Below are 17,968 nucleotides of genomic sequence, written 5' to 3' on the forward strand. Positions count from 1 at the left end.
AGCTTGGGTGCTGGGGCAGGCGGCAAAAGCAGTCATGTGAGGCAAAATAATATCTTCCTCTTCACATCAGAAAAAACAGGAGAAAGCTCTCGAAACAGAATTGGATGAAAAAATTCAAGCCTTGGAGACATCTTATGCTGCCTCCCAAGAGGAACACCTACTGAGAGAATTGAGGGAATTAAAACCAAACGATTTACTCGACATCAAAACACAATTTCAGCTGCAGAGACGACGCTTGGAGAACTTTGAACAGAACAATAAATCCAGCAGATTTTTAGCAAACCAACTAAAACAGAACAAAGAAAGAGCAACAATGTCCTCCATTAAGGACTCCAATGGGGAAACAACCTGTGACCCAGAAGAAATCAATGACATTTTTAGGGAATTGTATAAAAACTTTACTCACCTGAGATGAACCCCTCCAAATCTGGCATTGAAACCTTTCTGAGCACAAGTGACTTGCCAAAATTAAATCAAGACCAAATAACGGCTCTGGAGTCACCGATTTCAATGGAGGAACTTCAAGAAGCCCTGAAACATTTGCCGAACAAGAAAGCCCCAAGACTGCAGAAGATTACAAAGAGTTTACAGTGTACAAGTACAAAGATTTAGTTGTTCATTTCCAGAACATCAGAATCTAGGAATGGAATCAGGAGGGTAGAGTGGAGCCGACCCCCCTCTACCCTCCCCTTGTCTTTGTGGGAGGCCACAGCGTACCAGGTGATGATGATGATGACGAAGGCTGGTGGAGTGCATCATCATCATCACCATTGTCATCACCATCATCACCACCATCATCAGGTCGAACCCCCTCAGCTGCAGGAACTCCATGAGCCTTATAGGTCGCTTGTGTCCTGCAGTTATTGACTCATGAAATCAGAATCAGGGGAGTTCTCAGATCTGATCTCAGAGCCTCATTGGCTGTCAGGTTCCACTCCGCCCTCTCCTGTCTGTTCTACCCGTTCAAGGATTCATTCTTTTTTCCTCCACCTTTCACTTTTTTCAGCTCTTTGCAGCTTCACTGTCACCTTGCAGTTTCTGGAGGAAATGTTTCTGAGGGCCTGAACACGGAGGACTACATGTTCTCACACTCACTCCCTTCTCGATCCACGTGAAGGAGAACGTGGAGGGAGGGCGCACGCTGGCGTAGGGCCAGAGTTCTGATGTCAGTGGAGATGACAGACGCAGATCACAGCGTCCAGTCAAGATGACAACATCAGAGACACCATCGCTGACAGCAGCCAGTGATCCTAGGATGACAGATTCAAGGACACCGGAGTGTAAAGGAACACGTTTCCTACTCTCTGCAAACACAAACCAGTCTACCAGTCGACCAACAACTCAGAATGGTTCCCTATCAGGAACTGGTGAAGTTGGGACAGGGCGCATTCGGCCAAGTTTTCAGGGCCAAGGAAACGGAAACTGGCAGAGTGAGTAGCTTGAGCTGGGACGGGATTAGACGGACTGTTGTCATTGACTTAGTTTCCATGTGTCAGCATCTGCTCTCATGTGTCCCTCAGATCGTGGCTCTGAAGTTCATCGAAAAAGATGGTCGCTCATATCAGGAGATCCGACTCCTCAAGAGGGAAATGGCCGTTATGAGCAAAATCCGCCATCCCAACATTGTAGCGCTGCTGAGCAGCTTCCAAATGGAAAAATATGTAAGACAGCGATGAATCTTCCCTCTGAATGCCTCCTGCTCTCAGGTGGATCCTTGATCCGCTGCACCATCGTCTCATTGTGTGACCAAATCTCTCCACTGTGTCAACAGCTTGTTTTTGTGATGGAGTACGCTGGAGGCTCCAACCTGCTCCAGGCCCTTCACAATGGTGGGACCTTCCCAGAGCACCAGGTACTCCTTCATTACACACAGTCACGCCGGACATGACACTCACTGAGACTTCACCCCATCAACATTTGCACTTCTCTCCCTCTTCCAAGGTCCAGAATTTTGCCTGCCAGCTGCTCTCAGCATTCCACTACTTGCACTCACGTCACATTATTCATCGGGACGTGAAGACGGCCAACACTGTGCTGGGGGACGACGGCGTGGTCAAACTGTGCGACTTTGGGTAAGAAGATTTCGACGTTGAAGGAAAAGGTGGCTGTGAGCGTCATCATCTACAAGTGTGTTTATATTTGATGCCGTTCTGTCTCAGGTTTGCCAGGGCCTTGAGGAAGCCCACGTCCAAGCTGACGTACCAGATGGGAACCGTAGCCTTCATGTCCCCTGAGCGGATAAGGGGGGAGCCCTACAACCACACTGCTGATCTCTGGGCTCTGGGCTGCACCCTGTTTGAGCTCCACACTGGGGAGCTTCCCTTCTACTCAAAGTCCAGACGCCAAATGATGCAGCTCATCCTGGAAAGCTCGGTTGAGTGGCCCAACAACATGAGCCCCAGCTGCAAGGTACAACAGCTCCATCCTTATACTGCGTCCTCAGCTGCTAACTAGCTAGCTAGCCACTGTGTTAGCATGCTCAAACACAAGCTAACATTAACAGCCAAAAGATGCTTACTGCTGCTTATTAAGACAAAGAAAAGTGTAGCGTCCTGCTCACCGTGACCATGTGACGTCTCCTTTACAGAGTTTCCTGAGAGGTCTGTTGACCAGAGACCCTGAGGAGAGGCTGTCATGGCCTCTGATCCTGACTCATCCTTTTGTTGCTGGCGGTGTTCATCACTTGGATGAGGACGGTGACGAGGATGAAGATGAGGAGAGACCTGAGTCAGAGGACAGCAATGAGACGAGTGACAGTGATGAGACCAGTGACGAAGAAAGTGATGAAGATGATGATGAGATCAGTGAAGAAGACGAGGATGAGGACAGTGAAGAAGACGAGGATGAGGACAGTGAAGAAGACGAGGATGAGGACAGTGAGGACACCGAGGATGAGGACAGCGAGGACACCAGCGATGAGGAGAGTGATGAAGACTCTGAGCATCTACAGCTAGAGAACCTGGTTGGAGAGCACGATGAGGGAAACGGAGACAGGAGGATGAAGCTTAAGAACCTCCGATGGATCCGTAAAAAGCTGGGTCTGAGGTCCACCACGGACAGAACCAGGGAGGACAGGCTCCAGGCCCTCTCCTTGAAGACAGACATGCAAATCCTCCATCTCAAGATGAATAAAGAGATCGAGGCAATGCGAGAAGACGCAGCTCAGAGAGAGCGTTCTCTTCGGAGGGAGACGGAGAACCTGAAGGTGACACTCGAGGCCTGTGTGGGGAAACTGGCCGCTGACCTCCAGGCGGAGAGGCGGAAAAACGCTCTCCTGGAAAAGGAGCTGCAAGAGGTCCGCCTCCGTGAGGAGGTCAGGAAGAGAAGAGAGACTGCTCTTGAGGTGGCAGAGACCCACCAGGTGGAGCGTCACACAGAGGTGGGGCTTCAGCAAGATGAAGTCAGGGAGGAAAACCTGGACCTTGAGAGAATGCAGCAGTCGTTGGACCACGGGAGGACCTCCAGAGAGGGGGCAGAACCGGTTCCAACAGCCCCTGAACCTCTGGAGGACGCTGCTGTGCCAGAAGTGAAGAAAAGGTCCTTCTGGAAAACAGCTGGGATCTGTCTGGGGCTGACCCTGATCCCTGTGGCCGTAGCGGCCCTGATTGTCAGGCGCTGATGACCCAGCCGGGGTGGGGGCTGTACTGGTGGATCAAGAGTTCTGCTTCTCTGATGAGTCCTGTATTATAAAGCAGTGGTTCTGAGGGTCCAGGGTCTGAGGAGGCTCCCCAGCAAGGATGGCATAAATGATGAGGGCTCAATCACCGGCTGATCTTGAAATGTAAGGAATTCAGGGGTGTGTAAAAGTAGCTCGACTGCGCCCCCTAGATACTTTCAAATTGTTCCCACTAGCTGCTTGTTTATGAACATGAAATTCAGCAGACGTGTGGAACAAGCTGGTCAGGGGCTGATGCTGCTGGGGCCTGGCAGGGCGGGTCTACTACCTGGATCCAGATCCTTCTCTCCTGGCAGATCTTCAGAGGACTCACTGCTGACTCATCATTTCATGTTGTTTTCATGCTTGATTCATTAAATGTTCTTTTGCTCAAAGTTGTTCTGACACACAAGTTGAGTTCACTAAATAAACACTGAGTTGGTGAGTACATTTGTCAAGACCACGTTGGACTCTGTGGTGTCTCTGGACCCCTGCCCACTCCGACCAGCGACGACATGTTTAGCCGGACGTCATCGTTCAAGCGCAGGCCGTCGAGGTGGCGCCCAGCAAACCAAGGAGGCTTCCTCCTGATTTTCTCCTCAGTTTCCTTCATGAACAGAGATTCCAGCGTCTGCTGGTCCAGCCTCAGTTGCCCCTCTTGGTCGTGGCTCCATGTGAACGCTGCTACTCTGTCCCTGACAGCTGAACTGAAACCTGGAACTCTGGTTTCTTTTGCTTTTAGCTTTACTGTCTTTTAACTCTTAATAAAAACATGGAATTCTAGAACCCCACGTATTCAAACAGCTCAGGATTTGTTTGGAACCCACATAAAAGAAGCATTTCATACAAAGATACATCAAAAATATTGAATTTTATGTTTTGTATTTTGTACCCCACAAAAAAATGACTTGAGTGAGGGGTAAACTTATTTGCAGTCTTTTGCGCGTGTGCAGTTACCATTGTTTTCCAGCAGAGGGAGGTAGTGGTGCTTTTTACGGGAAAGGAAGCGCAGCGCAACGGCGTTTCCGGGTTCGGCGTCAAATTGACAAAGACAAAGGAACCATTTATTATCAACCTCATCGTTCTTTTGGCTCAGTTTCACAGTCACAAGTGTGAGTTCACCCATTAAAAAGACTTCCATCCAGGTGCTGATTCTCTGTGACTATCAGAATGGGTCCAGACCCTCCTGCCCCCAACCAACCCCCGCTGGTCCCTGAGTCTGAGGGAAGCTCTAAAAGCATGGTGGTGGTGCTGGAGAGGTGAAGGTGCGCGTGACCGAAGGAAGTGAGGAGCAACAGCTGATGTCTGAGAAGATGAAGCAGATTCTCTCATGGAGCTCCCCCAACCAGGAGAACTGAGCTGGCTCAATCACGCCTCAGGGTCCCTGTCCTCGACCTGGTCTCCGGTGTCCAGCAGCAGCACGTCGCCCCTGAAGACCCGGCCCTTCTTGACCGCCGCAGCTCTTCGGACCACACGCTCCCCTCGCCACATGTCCCCGAGTGCTTCCTAGTGTCGTCCTGGTGGAAGAGGACATGAAGCAAGAATTTAAAGGAAAATGGAACCTTCTGTCATTCATGAACAATTCTTTGCACCGATTGTCATTTATTTGACTCTTTTTGTTTTAGCATCAATGAGACTTGTTTATTCTACTTTTCATTATTTAGCCTCTAGTAATTTGGTATCGTGGAGAGTCCTCGTTTTCTAAGTTCTTGCGTGCTGCGGCTGGTGGGGCCTCCACCCGTGGTCCGAGTTCAGTCACCTTGGATGTGACTTTGATTTGTGGCTGCACATCCTTGTTATTGAGGTGTTTCATGTTGAACTGCGTCTTTTATGAGAATCAGGCTTTTTGCTCGCTGCGTTTTAACAAGTGATTGAAATTCAGATGACGGGGTACTTTGTTCCGGCTTTAGAGCAGTACTAAAGTCGGCCAGCAGAGGGCGCGCAGAGCTCGGAGGAGCTTCATGCCAAATTGAGGTGAAGTGGAGAAGAAATCCTCCAGCCGAGCTACGCCGACGCTAAACGCTGCCCCTCTTGATTTGTCAACCCAGGTGGGCTACAATTCCGATGAAATACATAAATACGTGTTCCCGATTAAGGGATGATAGTATTGCTAATAAGTTGTGACTATCTTTAATGTTTGAAGTTGAAGACTTTGTCGTAATCTTTTAAATAGAGAAGTTTGCTGCATGCTAAGCTAGCAGACCTGTTGCTAGGTAACACCAGAACACGGAAATGCTCTGAGGTGTTAATATTTGTTCTGTATCAAAGCCAAAAGACACAAAAGGTTCATGTAGTTGTGTGTGTGTGTAGATGTCATTTAGTTAAGAAATATAATTTAGAGCAACAAGGAAATTCTCTCCTTTTTCGGTGTGGGTTTGCTTGGTGTTCTCTAGTTGAATGTCTGTGTCCCCCTCCCTTATCTTATTATATTGTATTTTATTTCATATTGAGACTTCGATGGGCTTAAATTATTGTTTTGTGTTTCCTGCGTCAAAAAGCTGGAATCAATCCTCCAGTGCAGTCATGGAGAGAGCGGCTTGGAAGTGGGAAGGTGGGAGTCCCTTTCCTTCAGGATTCCTTCAAAATCCTTCTGCTGACTTATAAGGCTCTCAATGATAAAGCTCCATCCTATCTGAAAGAACTCATTAGTCCCTGCTGTCCACCAGAGCACTCCACTCCCAGAATGCAGGTCTTTTAGTGACTCCCAGTATCTCTAAAACAGACTGGGAGGTAGAGCCTTTAGTTACCGGGCTCCTCTACTGTGGAACCAGCATCTCTCCATGGGTCAGAGAGGCAGACACTTTAACTACGTTTAAGTCCAGGCTTAAGACCTTCCTCTATGACAGAGCCGTCAGTTAGGACTGGTTGAGGTAGCTCTGAACCATTGATAGCTATGCTGCTATAGGCTGAGACTGCTGGGGGACACATCAGGTTACATGGAGCCCTTCCCTCCTCTCCTCTCCTCTCCCCCTCTCTCCTCCTCTCCTCTCCTCATTACCATTACTTGTTGCACTTTGTAGTTTGTCCTTGGTGTCTCTCAGTCTCTCTGTGTTTCCACAGATCCACCAGAGCTCCAACCGCCGCCTGCATCGCCCCCCCCCCCCCCCCTTATTCCCCACTGTTACACCGGTGCGCTGCGCTCCCCTTCCAGGAACCAGTCTACCATCCAGTCCCCCATCAAGCTGGCTTGCTCTCCCTGCCTCCCCTCCCATGAACCAGTCTACCATCAAGCTGGCTTGCTCTCCCTGCCTCCCCTTCCATGAACCAGTCTACCATCCAGTCCCCCATCAAGCTGGCTTGCTCTCCCTGCCTCCCCTTCCATGAACCAGTCTACCATCCAGTCCCCCATCAAGCTGGCTTGCTCTCCCTGCGCTCCCCTCCCAGGAACCAGTCTACCATCCAGTCCCCCATCAAGCTGGCTTGCTCTCCCTGCCTCCCCTTCCAGAAGCTTCCTTCTTCAGCTGTTATTAACATTTCCATGTTTCCCACATTTTGTATTGTAAACTGTTTTCTTGTCTGTAACAACATCTACTGCACGTCTGTCCGTCCTGGTGAGGGATCCTCCTCTGTTGCTCACCCTGAGGTTTCTCTGATTTTTCCCTGTTCAAAGGGTTTTCTATGGAGTTTCTCCTCAGTCGATGTGAGGGTCTGAGGACAGAGGATGTTGTTATGATGCCATGAAGCCTGGAGACAAACTGGTGGTGAAAACGGCTCTACAAAGAAAATTACCTTGCCTTGCCTTCTCATATCTCGATCATGTAACATCACACACGTTAATAAGTCGCATGAGCAAAGACTCATTCCTAAAATACTGATTTTTAACCACATCAACCTCCCCTCTTACAGCTCCTACGTTCTTAATCTCTCACCCTCCCCACCGTCTCCCCCGACCTCCCATTCATGTAAAGCCAAGTCAATCAGCAAGACACCACAGGGAATCGAACCCCGTCCCAGTAAACCAGGAGTACCGTTACCAGTGTCTTTTACTTTTTGATGGAACATGAAAGGAAAAGCAAAACCTGCATTCCACCAGCATGTGAGTGCCAGGATCTCATCTTCTGGCATCATTATCCTACACTTGGGTCACCAAAGGTGACTGGAGCTCTCCTCACACAGGCCCAGTGGCAGCAGCAGACCTCATGTGCTTTACAAACGCCAGTGTTTATGGCGCATTAACAAGAAAACAACTCCAGTTGACCATCGCAACTGGTTTTCTATGAAAAATTAGAACAATGTTGTAAAAATTGAGAGTTCCTTTTATTTGTCCCAAAATAATTGCAAATAGCTTTCGTCAAAATCGTGCAGCCCCAGTTTAGGGACGTCGCTATTTTCCAGATCATACACGACCTCCACAATGATTCCCCAGAGTTAAGGTAATACCACAGGTATTACTGCAAATACCAGCAGTACTGCTGTTGACACTGCCAGTGGTGGTCCTGTGGAGTAGAGCTGGATTCTGCAAAAACTGCAGGTCTGATTATTGGAGCCAATTGATCTTCTACCTCTAAATGCTGTTGGAATGCAGGAAACGAAACCTCTTATAAACCCCCACCCTACTGTGTCCCCACCGTTCCTACTTCCTCCCTCACCCCCTACTGTCTTGTCCCCCATCCCTCTTACTGTCCCTCACCTAGAGCCTGACTGTCTCTCACCCCTCCCACCTCCTGTCTCACTCCTCCACCACTTCACTTACGTGGGAGGACAGTTTTAAAGCGTTTCACTCTAACTGCCTTATTTCTGTTGGAGGCTTGGGCGATGGACTGGAGGCGTTTGTCTTTACGAAACGCCCAATAAATAGTCAGCCTCCATTCCCTCTCCTCCCTTGCAGTGAAAGCCCTGTCTGTCACTTTCAGTCTCTTCTCCCTGCGACCCTCCCAGATATTTTTCTGCCTCCATTCCCTCTCCTCCCTCTGTCTCCTTCTCTCTTCTTCCTGCAGCCTCTCCTTCCTCTTTGTTTCCTCTTGGTTGAGGATCACCTGTCTCAGTCTTGCCTGTTTTATTAAGGCACTTTTCCCCATGTCACCCCTCTGTCTAACCGATTCCTCCCTCATCTTCCTCCCTTCGTCTACGTCTTGGTCTAACCTCTCCCTCTCTAACCAGGCATCCCTCCTTTTTCTGTACCTTTCCTTTTCTCCTAGCCTCTGGTCTTCCTCCTCTGCCTTGCTTACCTTTTCTTCTTGTTCCCTCTCCAGCCTCTCAGTCTCCAACAGCTTAGCTCTGTCCCTTCTGGATCTTTCCAGCTTCCTCTGCCTCTCCTCCTCCTCCTCCTCCTCCACTATTCTCCACCACTCCTTCCCCATCGTCTCTACTTACTATCCTGTCAAATTCAAACAACTTCACATGAATCAAAATACATGATGTGACTCCACCGACACATTCAAACAGACAAACAGCTAATGAATCCACAACCAGGAGTCAATATTAACTGTCACATCAGCAACAATGAATTCACAATCCCTAACAAGTCAGCTGAACTCTCTCCTGTCCGTCTCTCTTCTCTGACCTTACGTTTGCTGCCTCCTTCTGCTGCTCAGTCCTCCTCTACTTGTCAACTCTGGAAAGATGATAATAGAATCCAACATCAAATTGACTCAGCAGTTTATAGTTTTTACCATTGCATTTATATTGAAATTCTCCATTTTATGATCCCTGTCATTTGGAGAAAGCTCTACTCAAACATGTGGTGTGTAAAACTTGGTGTGAATATTAAATGAGGCTCAGTAGAAACTATGCTATTTTCTGGTTTTTGGTGAGTCCAAGAAGCTTAAATTCACACTGTACCATCATTTATCAGCTCTGATAATAGACGGAGCCTTTAATACAGTGCCAGACCCAGGAACAGATCCATTAGAGTGACAAATACCAACCTGGAGCTGCACCAGCCTGATAAAACAGTACATGGATGAACTTGACCTCATTCACAAGTGAAATGAGACCAGCAAGTCAGTCCTCTTAATGTTGGAAAAAGACATTTTGGACAAAATAATGCCTTTGTCTGCATCACCAAGCAAAAAAAGCCTTTTTCAAACTAAAGTCACAATACTTATGCTAAGCTAATTAGCTTAGCCTAATAATTTACACGGTTTACAGTGACGAACTGTAAAACTAACAGATTCCTGTAGATTTCTGTCAATTATCAATCTCACTTCATTGTGGACTGCAGTCCGGGGCAGGAAGGCGAACTGAGCCCAGCCTCGCACGGTGGACCATGAGTGGATAAGAAGCGGGTGAATCGGGTCTTACCGCGCTGAAGCTCCCCGAGGGTCGCTGAAGGCCGCCGAAACTCCAAAAAAGCTGGGAGAAGCTCGTTCAAAGATGTCCCTGCAAGTTTTAGTGGCTCCTCAGAAAGTACGAGACTCTCCGAGCAGCTGGAGGTGAAATAACCGTTGATGATCTGCTTCCGTCTCCATATATCAGCTATATCGTGATGGGCGGGGCTACGTGATGACGTCTGCTGAAGCGCCTGGTTGCTAGGTGTCACTGTTGTTTTTCAATTCTCATCCTCTCAGGACTGACTGCGCGCGCGCGCACATACAAGACATTCAAAAATAAATGTCAGCGTGTATCAATAAATTAATAAACAGTGTCTGATTAAAAAGGATAATTTTATCACTCTTATATAAGAAATATATTGAGTTAACATGCGCTGTTGCAATGAGTGTTTCTATGGATGGAAAATTGCGTGTGTGCGTCAGTGTGCGTGTGTGTGCGTCAGTGTGTGTGTGTGTGTGCGTCAGTGTGTGTGTGTGTGTGCGTCAGTGTGTGTGTGCGTGCATGCGCGATATGGCCTCTTAAATTATATCTCAGTATTTCAGGTACATTTTGATCACAATTGTCTTGACAAGATTTAAAAACAAATTGTCTTGGGGGCGGCACGGAGGTGCAGTGGTCAGCACTGTCCCCTCACAGAAAGAAGGTTTCAGGTTCCAGCCCCGGCTGCAGCTCGGGGTCTGTCTGAGTGAGTCTCCATGTTCTCCCTGCACCTGCGTGGGTTCTCTACGGTACTCCAGCTTCCTGCCACAGTCCAAAGATCTTCATCAAGAGGAGACGAGGTTCATCCAGACAAGAGGATTAGAAGTAGAAAATGGATGGATGGATGGATGGATGGATGTTAGATGGATAGATGGATGGATAGATAGATGGATGGATGATAGATAGATAGATGGATGGATGGATGGATGCATGGATCGATGCATGGATCGATGGATAGATGGATGATGGATGGATGCATGGGTGGTTGGATGGATGATGGATGGATGGATGCATGGATGGATGGAAGCATGGATGATGGATGGATGGATGGATGATGGATGCATGGATGATGGATGCATGGATGGATGCATGGATGATGGATGATGCATGGATAGATGGATGATGGATGGATGGATGGATGGATGATGGATGCATGGATGGATGCATGGATGGATGGATGGATGATGGATGGATGATAGATAGATAGATGGATGGATGCATGGATGGATGATGGATGGATGATAGATAGATAGATGGATGGATGCATGGATGGATGGATGCATGGATGATGGATGGATGCATGGATGATGGATGGATGCATGGGTGGATGGATGGATGGATAGATGGATGCATGGGTGGGTGGATGGATGGATGGATGCATGGATGGATGCATGGATGGATGGACTGTCTTGGTGGTGAGTGCAGGCAGCAGCATTTCTTCGTGCCAACAACATTCAGTAATTAACAGTTTCCATCCTCCTCTGACGAGCCGCTGCCATCCTGACAGCTGCCTGATTCATGTGCTTCTCCAGGACTGCAGGAGGCCATCAATTTGATGTCCATCAGTAGAATTTTACCATTGAATCCTTCCATGAAGTCCTTGCTGCTCAGGGAAACAGGAACACTGGGCTCAGCAGAGCTGCAGCTCTCTGTCAGTCTGGCCACTGTGCTGAAGAGGAACCTGGGCTTGTTCTGATTGTCCTCTCTTCATGCTGAGTCGTAGGCTGCTCCAGGTTTACGTGGGGCTTTCCTGTCATTTTTGAAGCTCTCTTGCCAGATCACGTCACTCTTCCAGTTTTGAGGCCAGCCATATCCTCTCCAGCTTTGTGTTGTTTGTTTCAGCTGTTGAATTGCAGAATTGTTCCATGGTGCTTGTTTCCATTGTTTTGTTCAGAAAACCTGGCAGGAGGAAGTTTAAATTTGAAAACGTAGCCAAAGGAACGAGTCAACTTTTTCAAACATGTCACCTTCACACACTTTAATCCTGGTGCCTCCACATCTGGGCCTAACACTCACCCTGAACTTCAGATTTGAACACTTAAACAGCACTCGGGTCTTTGTACGTTCTCTCATGAGCCTTTGCAAACTTAGCAGGTCCAGAACTTCTCTTCCAATTCATTGTGTTTCAAGAGACCCACAATTCCCCATGAGAGTAGAAAGGTGATTTTGCATGACTTTATGTCACATTGAAGTTGACCTTTGACCTGTCAGAAACAAAATGTCATCTCTTCATGCTATTAGACATTTATGTGAAAAAGACTTTGCCAGAGGAGTATAAATGTTTGAGTTGTGGGAAAAACCTCCCAAACAGATCTGTGCTGCCTCCTGGTGGACATTTCTGATAACTGCTAGTGCACGTGATTAACTTGAGGTTTCTGAATCCTTCTTCATTGATCACACCACATGAAGCTGAGCACACGTTGTCTAAAATCACGTTCTTTTATACGTGCTGGGAAAGTTGTAGGTGATACCTCATTTGCACATTCAAACATATTTGAGAACATTTTCAAGAACTTCAGTGAAACATTTCAACATTCATTTTGGTGAAGTGGAAGTCACCGTTGATCCCTCAAAGCCTTCCAGAGATACGATGTTGAGGAGAATGGGACGGACGGACGGGTGGAAGGAAGGCCTGAAAACACGTAACAACCATGACTGTCATCGGCGTGGGGGCGTGGTCAGATAAGAGCTGTATTCTGACCTGCGAGCTTCCAGGCGACAGTGTGGATCCTGCAGTCCAGCAGACAGCAGCTTCACCCCTGAATCCTGCATCTGGTTGTTACTGAGGTTCAGTTCTCCCAGACGAGAGGACTGAGAGCTGAAAACTGAAGACAGAACTGAACAGCTTCTCTCTGAGAGGTTGCACTTCACCAGCCTGAAGAAGAAATGGAAACATTTGAAAACACATCTGTCAGCGATGAAAAATGTTCTAATTTTAAGGTCAAGAATCACGGTGACATTATTTATATATGCCTCATTTTCTTAGTGCAGATCATTTAAGACTTTGACAGAACACTTCAATTGTCATTTTGATGAAATGGAAATCACCGTTGATCCCTCAAGGTGGTACTGAGATGGACTTGATGAATGGATAATGATGTCACATGGAAGTTGACCTTTGACCCTGGGCTATAAAATGTGATCATTTCATGCTATGAGACAATTGAGTGAATATTTGCGAACTGTGTGAATCATTGAGTCACACCAAAAACTGTGCTCTCACAGTGACCTTTGACCTCCACACACACACACACACACACACACACACACACACACACACACACACACTGTATCCTGAGATCTGAGCACTGAAACCGTACTCAGAGCTGGTCTGTCCACAAATGTGGGGAGAAAAAGGTGTCCTGGGTCACACTGAAGCCTCATCAGCTGATACTCTTTGTTTAAGTGGAAATACCCCCTGCTGAGAGAGAGAGAGGGGCAGCGTCTGATCAAAACATTCTCATGTGGAGGCTCATTGAGAGAGATTATTGTTACTGCAGCTGCAATCAACATCTTGGGGAATTTGATGAGTTAGGAACATGCTGAGAAACACAACTGGTCTGGATCATGATCATTTCTCCCTCTTCTGCTTTTTAATTTCTGAATGACAAACATGATAAAAGTCCACCAACTGCACCGCTGCCTCAGCACAGCCAGCCACTTGTGATGGAACACATCAGGGTGGATGATCAAACCAGGTGCACACAGGGCCTGAGATATGATGTTGAGGAGAACGGGACAGATGGACGAGAGGAAGGCTGCTTTGAAAACATTACACCTCCAACACGACTGTCACCGGCGTGAAGGTGTGACAAAGTGAGAGGTGTTGTCTGACCTGAGAGTTTCCAGGTGACAGTGTGGATCCTCCAGTCCAACAGACAGCAGCTTCACTCATGAATCCTGCAGCTGGTTGTTCCTCAGGTTCAGTTCTCCCAGACTAGAGGACAGACTACAACTCAGCTGGTTGTTCCTCAGGTTCAGTTCTCCCAGACTAGAGGACAGACTCCAACTCAGCTGGTTGTTCCTCAGGCTCAGTTCTCCCAGACTAGAGGACAGACTACAACTCAGCTGGTGTTCCTCAGGTTCAGTTCTCCCAGACTAGAGGACAGACTACAACTCAGCTGGTGTTCCTCAGGTTCAGTTCTCCCAGACTAGAGGACAGACTACAACTCAGCTGGTGTTCCTCAGGTTCAGTTCTCCCTGACTAGAGGACAGACTACAACTCAGCTGGTTGTTCCTCAGGTTCAGTTCTCCCTGACTAGAGGACAGACTACAACTCAGCTGGTTGTTCCTCAGGTTCAGTTCTCCCAGACTAGAGGACAGACTACAACTCAGCTGGTTGTTCCTCAGGTTCAGTTCTCCCAGACTAGAGGACAGACTACAACTCAGCTGGTTGTTCCTAGGGTTCAGTTCTCCCTGACTAGAGGACAGACTACAACTCAGCTGGTTGTTCCTCAGGTTCAGTTCTCCCAGACTAGAGGACAGACTACAACTCAGCTGGTTGTTCCTCAGGTTCAGTTCTCCCAGACTAGAGGACAGACTACAACTCAGCTGGTGTTCCTCGGCGGGCGATGAAGAGGTGTGGCCAGGATCCAACACCATAGGATGCACTGTCTGTTCCAGGTCTTCAGCATGACGGAGTCTGCCGCCAACACGAATGAGCTCCTCCTCCTTATCCACCTCAGGTGACAAGGTGAGCAATCTGCTGCTGGATGAGACAGGTTTGCCTGCTTTCAGGAGCCACAGTTCTTCTGGGAAGCTCTCGCTGGGATCACTTGAGGATGAGGGTCTCTGCATTGCGGTGACCTTCAGCAGTGCAGTCCCTGTTCTGATCTGCCCCCCCATGCAGCTCCTGCGCTGTAGCTTCTAGCAGCTCCCTCCAGGTGTCACACTGCTTCGTGTTCACATCTGACGCACTGACTGTGGTTGCAGTGACACCACAGGAGATAGACTTCCGTAGCTCAGAGGCGTCGCCCACATCTTCAACACCAGGTTTGACAGGCCACTCTTGGAGGCTGGAGGAGGAACGGAGGCCCTTGGCAGGGCGGCTGGAGCCTATCCCAGCTGCCTTTGGGAGAGTCGCCAGTCCATCGCAGGGCCGACACGTACAGATGGACAACCATTCCCTTCCACAGCCACACCTACGGTCAATTTCAACGTTTTGGGATGTGGGAGGAGGCCAGAGTGCCTGGAGAAACCCACCCAGGCTCAGGAGGAACATGCCAACTCCACACAGAGAGATCCCACGCTCGGCTCGAACCTGGAACCTTCTTGCTGTGAGGCCCACTGTGCTGCCCATCCCTCTCCCACTCTCAGCCAATCTTCACCCCAATCAGCCTCTACCACTCACACCTGTTCACCCCACAGGTTATGAAGCTTCCCCTGCCCTCCTCATTGTCAGATTGTTTCTCTGCTTTGTGAGAGTCTCCAGCACTTTTCTCCTGCTTGCTTTGCCTGTTGCCGACCCTGCCTGCTCCTGTTTCTGCCTCCTGTCTGCCCCTTTGGTAACATCCATGCTGACTTTTCCTTTGTTGTGTTTTGTAGAAGACCTTTTTTTTTTGGACCTTTTTCCTTTCTTGCTCTGATTTTTCTTTGCTGCCCCTTCCCCTCTCACCTGCTCCCGTTCCCTGGTGGACGTGCTTCTGCATCAGCCAAGCTTTCCCAAGTTGCTCAGAAAGCTCTTTTGCATTTTCCTTCACCAATGTCTCGTGTGTTGCATTTGGGTCCATTTTAGTCCTCGTTTCACATTAAGTGTCAATCAAAGGGGATTAGTGTCAGATTCACTCGTGCCTCAATGATGCAACAATGAGATTAATATCCACAATCAATCATCTGTTCATTAAAACCTGATTTTTCTTGTGTCAACACATTTCTTTTAAAATCAACAGGAGTTGTCATGGAATCTGGTTCTGTCTTTCAATGGTATGATAGCAGTTGACAGCGTAGGAGCTCGTAGCTTTGAGTTTGGTGCTCACATAACACAGCAGCTTCAAACAGAAGCTTTTCTTGTTTTGGTCAAGTGAAGGGTTTGTTGTCCCAGAAAAACATTCACTGTAGTTGGTGAAACTCAAATGTTTACCATTTGAGTAAAACTCTGTAATTGTACTGATCAGTACAAGGAGCAACCCAGTCTTTGTAGGGATTAGGGTTGGGATTCATTAGGATTTGAATGATTCCGAATCCTTACCGAATCCTTCAAAATGGTCCGAGTCCTTACCCAATCCTTCAAAATGGTCCGACTCCTTACCCAATCCTTCAAAATGGTCCGAGTCCTTACCGAATCCTTCAAAATGGTCCGAGTCCTTACCCAATCCTTCAAAATGGTCCGAGTCCTTACCCAATCCTCTGACTGAATCCTACATTGTATCCATGATACCTGCAACCAGACTATTAAATATCAGATCTCTGATGCTGAAAACTGAATTGGTTAATGAACTGATATCTGACAATTGTACTGACCTGCTCTGTCTCACTGAAACCTGGCTGCTTGTTGATGAGTATGTTAGTCTAAAAGAATCCACTCCTCCCAGTCACATTAATACTCATATTCCTCCAGGCTCTGGCCCAGGAGGTGGAGTTGCTGCCATTTTTGACAAAAGTTTAGTTATAAATCCCAAACCCAAAATAAGTTTCAATTCATTTGAAAGCCTGATTCTCAGTTTGTCTCATCCAGCCTGGAAAACTCTACAGCCACTCTTATCTACTATTGTGTACCGCCCTCCTGGTCCTGACTCTGAATTCTGATCTGAATTCTCAGAGTTTCTATCAGTTTAGTTCTCAAATCAGATCAAGTCATGATTGTAGGTGACTTCAATGTTCATGTGGATGTTGATAACCACAGTCTGGTGCTGCATTTCTCTCTCTTCTAGACTCACTTGGTTTCCATCAGTCTGTTCATGAACCCACTCACCATCACAACAACACCCTTGACCTCGTCCTAACATGTGGAACTGAAGCTGAACATCCAGTTGTATTTCCACAGAACGCTTTTATCAGACCATCAATTAATCGCTTTTGAATTTGCACTCATCAACGACACTCCACTCAGGAAAACGGTGGTTTCCAGATGTTTGTCTGATCAGGCCACACCTGGATTTAAGGAAGGGATTCCATTGGCGCTAAATTCAGTGTCTTGTCCCATTGTTACAGAGGACACTGTTGTCAACCTTAGTCCCTCCCAAACTGATCATTTTATCAAGAGTGCAACCGGCACCTTAAGAACAACTTTGGACTCAATTGCCCCATTTAAAAGAAATCTATAAATCCAAGGAAACAAGCACCTTGGTACAATTCAGAAACCAGACAGCTTAAACAAAAAACCCAGAAGTTAGAGAGAATATGGCGCTCCTCCAAACTGGAGGAGTCTCATACAATCCGGCAAGACAGCCTTAAAAGTTACAAGAAAGCCCTTCGTATAGCGAGAGCAGCCTACCACTCGGCACTCATCGAGGAGCAGAAGAACAACCCCAGGTTCCTCTTCAGTCCTGTAGCCAGACTGACAGAGAGCCACAGCTCTACTGAACCAAGCATTCCTGTTTCCCTGGGCAGCAAAGATTCTACGGACTTCTTTAATGACAAAATTGTCCTTAATAGAGAGAAAATTCACCTCCTCCTGCCATCAGCTGACAACATGGCACCTATAGCCTCAGAAGCCTTCGAGGCTGCTGGAGGACCAGACATGCACTTGACAGTTTTTCTACCGTTAGCCTTGATGAGCTCAGTTCAATCATTTCCTCCTCTAAACCATCCACCTGTCTTCTCGACCCCATCCCAACCAAGCTACTTAAGGACTATCTACCCCTCATTAGCCCCTCTCTCTCTTGGACATGATCAATGTGTTGCTGGTATCTGGTTACGTCCCACAGTCCTTTAAAGTAGCAGTAATTACACCCCTTCTCAAAAAAGCAACCCTGGATCCAGGAGTTTTGGCCAACTACAGACCAATATCAAATCTTCCATTTCTCTCCAAACTTCTGGAGAAAGCAGTTGCTCAACAGCTCTGTGACTTTCTCCATAGCAACAGCTCATGAGAGGATTTCCAGTCAGGGTTCAGGATTCATC

General features: G+C 47.7%; 1 protein-coding gene and 1 long non-coding RNA gene across 4 annotated transcripts; both read left to right on the top strand.

The window, feature by feature from the left end:
* Positions 1-875: 875 nt before the first annotated feature.
* On the top strand, positions 876-4,992 carry LOC147245813 (uncharacterized). 3 transcript variants are annotated; one of them, XM_086185752.1, is made up of 6 exons: positions 1,223-1,430; positions 1,521-1,661; positions 1,772-1,852; positions 1,942-2,072; positions 2,160-2,409; positions 2,588-4,250. In XM_086185752.1, exons 1-6 carry the CDS (start codon positions 1,347-1,349, stop codon positions 3,617-3,619), a joined length of 1,719 nt encoding a protein of 572 aa, XP_086041878.1. In that variant the 5' UTR covers positions 1,223-1,346; the 3' UTR covers positions 3,620-4,250. The 3 variants fall into 3 exon arrangements, with proteins under 3 accessions (XP_086041876.1, XP_086041878.1, XP_086041877.1); XM_086185750.1 differs by having other exon boundaries at positions 876-1,430; positions 1,772-2,072; positions 2,588-4,992; XM_086185751.1 differs by having other exon boundaries at positions 1,223-1,661; positions 2,588-4,992.
* A 677-nt stretch (positions 4,993-5,669) lies between these two features.
* Positions 5,670-6,762, top strand: LOC147245814 (uncharacterized). Its single transcript, XR_015110174.1, has 3 exons — positions 5,670-5,703; positions 6,154-6,206; positions 6,716-6,762. It is a non-coding gene; the product is annotated as an uncharacterized LOC147245814 (long non-coding RNA).
* Positions 6,763-17,968: the final 11,206 nt, after the last annotated feature.

This window comes from Aulostomus chinensis, chromosome 18, assembly GCF_037954235.1.
Source record: "Aulostomus chinensis isolate RoL2024-O1b breed Wild chromosome 18, RoL_Achi_v1.0, whole genome shotgun sequence".
NCBI classification, from domain to species: domain Eukaryota; kingdom Metazoa; phylum Chordata; class Actinopteri; order Syngnathiformes; family Aulostomidae; genus Aulostomus; species Aulostomus chinensis.